This window comes from Sprattus sprattus (genome assembly GCF_963457725.1).
Source record: "Sprattus sprattus genome assembly, chromosome: 13".
Classification (NCBI taxonomy): domain Eukaryota; kingdom Metazoa; phylum Chordata; class Actinopteri; order Clupeiformes; family Clupeidae; genus Sprattus; species Sprattus sprattus.
Window position 1 is genome coordinate 28,611,333 of NC_137911.1, and position 7,963 is coordinate 28,619,295.

At 44.3% G+C, this 7,963-nt stretch overlaps 1 protein-coding gene across 1 annotated transcript; it reads right to left on the minus strand.

Moving 5' to 3' along the window:
- Positions 1 to 313: 313 nt before the first annotated feature.
- Positions 314 to 1,823, minus strand: nkx2.1 (NK2 homeobox 1; the record flags this gene model as incomplete). Its single annotated transcript, XM_080849974.1, has 2 exons — positions 314 to 984; positions 1,457 to 1,823. 2 exons carry the CDS (start codon positions 1,821 to 1,823, stop codon positions 314 to 316), a joined length of 1,038 nt encoding a protein of 345 aa, XP_080706100.1.
- Positions 1,824 to 7,963: the final 6,140 nt, after the last annotated feature.

Here is a 7,963-nt window from a genome sequence, read left to right on the forward strand (position 1 = left end):
CAAAGAAAGTATTTTAGTGTACGAATCTCTTGAACAATGTCTGTTAGATCTACATAAATAATTCCATCTTCTGCAGAGTAAGGAGGGGTGCATCCATAAAATACACAAATCAGTTTTTTCTCCGTGAGCTATCCTCCTCTGTCTCTGTATCCAACTCTCTCCAGTAGAGCGGACATCAAGGGGATACGAGTACCAACGTCAGGTGTGTCATTCAAATGCACACACAAGTTTGTCACTCTTTGACACCGTTTTAAAACTCAAAACGAGTCCGCAGTGGTTCCCACTGTCCTTTCTTACTCGTGTGTCGGTGCTGTCACCATGTCCTGCCATAGAGAAGGGCCGAACAGGGCAAGGCCGCACCGTACTCAGAGCTGGAGGCGTTGAGGTGCGACAGACCGGCCACCTGAGCCTGCAGGGAAGGTGGGCTATTGGAATGATGTGTCAGGTCGGGGGACTGCCCAGCGCTTCCCACCTGCTGGTTCTGGTGTTGACCCATGCCTGAGGCATTGTTGGACATGATCATGATGTTACCACCTTGCTGGTGGTGTGTAGGCACGGTGGTGGTTGGTGTGTGCCCGCTGCCTTGACACGGTTTGCCGTCTTTTACCAACACTGGCACGGCAACCCGCCGTGGCGACGGTTGCTGCTGCTGACATGAGCTGTCCTGCTGCATCTGCTGCTGGGACACCTTGTCTTTGGCTTGTCGCTTCATCTTATACCTGTGGTTCTGGAACCATATTTTCACTTGGGTGGGCGTCAAATGGATCATGCTGGCCAGGTGCTCTCGTTCGGGGGCAGAGAGATACTTCTGCTGCTTAAAGCGCCGCTCCAGCTCGTAGACCTGGGCTTGGGAGAACAACACGCGCCTCTTCCGTCGCGGGGTACTGGAGAGGGAACCCATGCTCTTGCCCACATCTGCCAGCGAGCTAAGACTGCCCATACTGCCCATATTCATGCCCGAAGACGAGCCCATGAACCGCGAGACTGAAAGAAGAGAGCCCTGTTTTAACTGGTGCTAATAGCAATCAATAGCATCAGCAATAATAATAATAATAATAATAATATATATGTAATTATATTTCCGGGTAAGGTTTGTCATGAAACGAGCAAGGGTCAGACGTTAAGAACTGGCAGCTATGTCGTTAATATTCACCCTGATAACAGTTCTCCAGGCTAAAATCCGACCCATGCACATACATATACAGCCATGGCCTTTAAGGATACATCTAAGGCTTAATGGGTTTCACATTAAGGGTGACAAATTCTGTCCTTGTGCATTCTTTATCTTTCCTGGCCGTATTTCAAGTTCAAACTGACATTAGCATCAGTTATAAACTCCTCGGACATACATGCCGGGCAACATGTTTTGTTTAATCTTATTTATTCTTTAAATATATATGCAAGAATCAGTGTAACCATTTCTGTTACCTGCTGTAGAGAAAATGAAGGAACTTACTTGTGGAGAAACGTGGGTCTGGATTGGCTCCATACCAGCTGGTGGCCGTTGTGCTGCCTCTCATGCCGTCCTGGTATGGCGGAAGGTCGCTCATATTCCCGAGGTTTCCGTTACAGTAGCCCCCCATCGCCGAGTGCGACAGTTGGGACACCCCCGCAGCGGTCATGTGGTAAGCTGCGGGTACCGATCCATTGTGACCCATGTGGTGCTGCTGCATAGTCGCCTGGGAGACCTGCTGCTGCCGGTACGACCCCAGAGGAGCCCCCAGATTGTTACTCTCCATACTTACTTTCTTGTAGCTCTCCTCAAGAGGACTCAAGATATCGGAAACAGAAAAAGGAGTCGTATGCTTAGGGCTCATCGACATTGTTCTGTGGCTAGAGAGAAATAAAGTGTAAGGCTGTCTACAGGCTATCTCTCTCCTGTAGTTGGTCTCTGCTTCCAAGTCCTCCGTGCCTGTTGTTTTTGCGTCGGCGTGGCTGGATGAACACGTTGGAGAACGGCTGAAGTTGGCGTTAATTGGCTAGAGTGGGAGCTCGAGTCTGGCTTTCGTTTGTTTTAGCTGTGTGCCAGGTTTAAGGCGACCATTAGAGGCGGGGCATCGGCTGCTAGGACAACAATGCAAGCCAGCTTCATCATCAAGACACAAATTTGTATGACGTGTTCAAAAAAATCCACCCCCGAAGACCCTCACCCGCCCTCCAAAACGGGGAATCCACCAACACTTAAGTGCATACAATACCTCATAGACGACCAATTTAATGTAGATGCATCGCATATTGTTGATACATGCTGTTGGTGTTCATAAGCCGGGAGTGGGAGACAGCAGCTAGGCAAATATACAATATTAGCAATTGGAGTGATGCTTACAAGGGCCTCCTTGATGAGAGTACACGGGCGGACTTGAGACTTTGAGAACCATTGAGGCTGAGGAAAAGCTCCAGCTGAACTCCTGACTTTTAATAGCCACAAGAGGCTTCTGGTGATTGCAAACGTTGTTTGCATTATGCTCCCTGTCTCTCTCAGACATGCAAAAGTGCACTTGCTAAGAGTGAAGGAAAATAGACTGATAAATAAATAAATACGTATCCGGGCGTTAAGAGGTCTTGTTAATCATTAACCTCTCTTCATGTGCTGATATTGGACGCGGCACAGAGCGCCGTGTCGGCCAAATTCCCTCTCGCTCACCATTGCTCCGGAGCCCCCCGAAAGGCCTCCGCGCTGAAGGGAGTGAGGAGAGCTCTCAGGTGAAGTTAACGGCTCTCAAGTGTACCCCTTCAAAGCATTGCGGCAGGTAGACTGCAGCAGAGACACCAATATGCTTCATTGCCCCTCGAAGGGCCCCGTGATTTCCCATCTCAAATAGATTTAAAGTCAGAGCTTCTTAAGCGTGTTTTCTGGTAGAATACTACTAGTACTGTAATGATAATAATAACAATAACAGTAACAAAACGCATTATTTTTTATTTTTGTTATGTTCGTATGTCTTCACCAGTAAGCTTCATTTTTGTTGTATTCACTTGTCAGCTTAGTGGCTGTAGTTGGATGTCTTAAATAATGGGAGATGAAGAGAGCACATGAAGAGAGGTTAATGATTAACATGGGTATTCGAGATTGTACCTGTCGAAAAAAAGCCCATAATTGTATTATATTAATTTGAAATTTGTAATGGAATGATATGTGGTGAGGGGGCCATCAAATTTACAGTCGACCTAGCCCAGGACGCTCCCTTCCTCATAAAATGAGTTTCACTTCGTAATATATGATAATATAATAGGCCTAAATAATATAATATAATGTGAAGTAATATCATATAATATAATACTTGTATTAGATAGGCTGCTTATATGTGTGTCAATAAATAAACGACTTGGGTTTGTCTGGGCAGGCAGGGAGATAAATAACATTTAATAATTAAAATAATTTAATGTGGCGAGGAGATCGTAATGCAGCAGCGCACCCTATTAAAATTCCCTAATGCGTGTTAGCTCGAGAACGTGCTCAGAAATGCCTTCATTTTATAGTTTGACATGATAAACACAACACCTTCAGACTCCAGCGCTCTAATGGATATATTTGAATGCACAGGAAAATGTTACCGTACCCCTATAGTTTTAAAGACCACAAGATATGCACGTTACAGAGGTAAGGGCAACGCGTGGTAAAACACAAGGGCACTTTTCTATTAATTTGATTACACTCTCAGGCTTAAGAGCAATGGGTTAAAGAGAAGAATTAGAACCAACAATGTGGATTCGTTCTCCGCTGTGCTGACTAGTATTAAGGGTCTGGCTCACAGCCGTCCCGCTGAGGCCGGCCACTCAAATGGCAACCTCACGAATACGCACCGTATAGCAAACGGACTATAATGTGACGTAAACTGAGCGCTCGCAGCGAACATCTGAGGAGGCAGGAAAGCCGCGGAAAGCTGCAGCGAAGTGGCCACTCCCAAACTGTGCCAACAGGTGCAATGCCTAGCATGAAATCAAGGAAAGACAGCGTCTTCTGGTGGCGAGATAACGTTACTCACTCAAACACACAGATGACACACTTACTGATTGGCCTACACGTAGGCCTACCTTATTTGAAGGTGCAATGAGGAACAACATCATACCTTTTTGATGACAGTTAGGGAAAACATAGGCAACTGTAAAACAATCGTGTAAATCTGGTCCTTGTCAATCAATTAATTTCTCTTTATTCAATCAAATCATCTAACTTTCCAGGACCGATGGCCTGCAACTCTTGTGTAAATTATAGATCGGCATTGGACAACGGCAAACGGAACCAGACAAATAAAATCCAAAATGGATTCGATTTCCCTCTATTCGCTTGAGGCTAAGGTAAATATGTGTCACATTAAACACTTTAAACCAAACACATATCCCTGATACCTTGAACTTCAGTAAAACAATACCCACTCAGTCCCTTGCAATGGATATAGGCTACATAGGCCCACGACACTTTATTTGAATATATGATTTTTAATGAGTCAGAAGTAGCGATTCACAGGAGAGCCTCATAAAACGCAACCGCGACCATACGACGCGTGTTAATACGTGTCAACAACACATAATTTCTGTAAATCCAACGCGGGTTAATACGTGTCAACAAGACATCATTTCTGTCAGGGATTGTTGTGAGCACAGGTGAGCGCACCTTGCCTAGGTAATTACTTACGTGTAATTAGGGAAAATTGGAATTGTAACATGTTTTCTTCAGAATATAGACCGTCCTTAATTAGAGCTTTTCAAAAAGCTTTGTTAATTATCTAAATCAGGACCTCCTTTCTCCTCTGGAGCAGGACTATTATGAACAATTAGCGTTAATTAGCCAGAATGCTTTCTCTAATTCCCTAGACTAATGCACGAGTAGCATTACGACAGCCGTACACGTGCTCAACTGGAGCTTTGTTCTGTGGTGAGCTCCGTCACGGCTGAAATGACCACTTTGTTATGAAACCCTCGTGGAATTTGGGATATGGGCAGACATGATTTTCTCATCGGTCTGAAGTTGATCTATCTTTGTTTATGCATTTTGGGCAGAGCTCTCAACCTTGTCTGTGACTGAGGACCTGGTTATGATTCACTCTCCGGAAAAGTGTATCTTATGTTGTTTACAGAAACACTAGGGTATTGACAAATACATGAACGTTTGTGCTGTTTCACACGACTTTAATTTGCAAACCATAAATGTAGGACCGCTCTGGAGTGCGTTTCCCGTCGTAGGTTAGCACTATGCGTCTTTAAACTAACATATGGAGTGCGATGGAACATCGTACTATTGGCCCAAGTTTGTTCCATGTTGGCTAGTAGTTTGAACCATAGACCTATATATGTCTATGTTTTGAACTGACTTGGTTAAATTGCACGTGGAGTGCAAATCACTGAGACGGAGAGACCTCAATTTCATGCTTGGGCGTTAAAAGCATTTGGGCGCATAGGTAGCAACGGGTTCAAATCCAGCATGAATAAAAATGTTAGTGTACGTGTTCACCATTCTTATCCCCTGTTTAAATGTAAAGCATATATTCCTTCCCAACAACAGGATAATATCTAAAGGCTACATATTGCCAGACTGAGCAAAGGAGCAGCATCTTTAATAATGTTATTGTGCAGACAAATCACTGCATAAGTTTAATTATTATAATTTCAAATTTGTTCTCACCTTATCTCCACCCACAATTTCCACCATATCGACACCATTGTAAAGAAAATCACATGTCCACACTACTTTCTTGCCTGTATTTTTTATTTAAATTGGAATAGATTATTTTCCAACTGAAAATGAAGGAGGGTATGCTCTGGTATGCTGTGGATTTGCATTTTGTTCGATTCAATAGTCTGGTAGCACAACATACAGCTGGCACGAAAAATAACAAGGTAACAAGTTGACATATCACCAGATTTCTCTGTGTTGAACTTTCTAATTCTTAATGTGACAAAATACTTGCAGGGCCAGGTGCGGTGTTCTGGATTTAAAATGGTCTTCATCATGTTGTCGCATGCCCATAACCAGGCTTGTAGGCTGGTGAAAACATATGTATTTAATTGATTAGAATTAGCTGATGTATTTTACATCAATACTGAATCAGACGTGACTGTAGGTTAACGTTAGCTGATATATTGACCCATTGAAAACCATGAATATATATCTGAGCATTTAAAACTACCAGCAAATAAAACTACTATCAGCAGAAGTGGTTCACTTTAAGTTGTGTAAGTTGTGACTGATTAATTCAATCGGGGTTGTCTGAACAATATTGGCGTTTACTTTAAGATATGGTGTACTCATGGGTGTAATTCAATGTAAACTTTTTAATTTGTGAGATTAAGTTAGGGTGGTTTTTAGTGAAAAGAGACATCATAGCTAAATGCATTCACCAGCACGCCGAGGTGGCAATAATGTTCCTCTGACCCCTCCACAAAAGGTCGTGCAGTGGTTCCAACCCTTCTGAGAACGGGTGACATATAAAATTGTTACGTGCAAAGGAGGTTAGAATATTGTCTCAAAATGATTTGTGAATACGTGTACCATGATCCTCAAGTATTCAACTATTTACAAATGTTTTTCCATCTACAAACACAGAACTCCTTACCTGTGATTTATACATTCTCATTTGAATAGATGCATTATGATTTGTACAAAATAATGTATATTAATGTTTTATTCAGGCCATAGTGACCGTAGTAGCCTAAGCAACAACAAATTCACTTGATTTTTGAGGAGAGCAATATCACAGTGAGCGTCAACCAACATTCCATCACAAAGCTAAAATGGATCCTGACAGAAGTCAGCAAACTGGATATTTATCTAAATATTTTTGTATATTTATGTAAAGCTATGCAGATAATAGTGCTACATTTATTAGTCATCTCGTGATATGGAGTCAGTGTGTTATGTGTAATGCCCTAGTGTAGTTTCCTTGTGTGTTAGTATCTGTGTCACCCTTGCCTTGCAACCTGTGTCTGTGTATAAGATCCCGGAGCCTTCCCTCTGGGCTGGGTTGTGTTCCTGTGTCAATACACACACACACACACACACACACACACACACACACACACACACACACACAGACTAACCCATGTGTGCTTGTTCTGCAGGGTTAGGGTTAGACACACACACACACACACTCAGACTAACCCATGTGTGCTTGTTCTGCAGGGTTAGGGTTAGACACACACACACACACACACACACACACACACACAATAAAGAGCATAAAGCCAAGGAAAAGCCTGACCCTGGCATCTTTCGTGTCAGAACTGGGATAGAGCTAGAGGTACTGAACCCTGCAAGCTTCATCAGTGCATTCGCCGAACCCTTCGTAATTTGAAAAATAAAATATGATTTCTTCAAAACGTAGGTATGTATAAAAACAGCCCGACATTGCTAGTGTGAACCGGGCTATACTGCGTGTGTCTTGACCCCTGCCGAACCCCTGAGAGTGGCTCAACGAACCCCTGGGGTTCGATCGAACCCAGGTTAAGAACCACTGACATAAAGGGATGGAGAAGCCAGCAACAGAAAATGTCATCGAGGAATTGCACCAGAGTGAAGCATGGCCAAAGCGCGATATTCCAGTACACCTAACGAGTCTCAAACTGGCCACGTTCTGTGGGAAGAAGCAGTAAATGGAGCCAGCGTTTCCCCATCCAGGATAACAAGCGAGAAACGAGCCGTCTGGTCCAGGCCCTCGCCAGGAGCAGGCGTGCCAGCGAGCTCGCAGCCAATGGAGGGAGCTGCCACACCAGGGCTCTGGAGACCAGCTGCCACTCTGATCGTCGGCCAGCCGGCCACCACCATTGCCACCACAGATGCGCCTCACCATATCACCACCAAGCGGCCCCACTACAGCGGAGAGCGTTACGACACATGGAACCCGGGCACGTTGAACGCCATTGTCCAGCGCCTGCATCTCGCAGCTCAGCCCCTCAGCCAGCGTCAAACTGAGGTGGGCGACTCAGTGAGAGGACTGTAAAGCCCTTTAACATCAGTTGGGTGGGT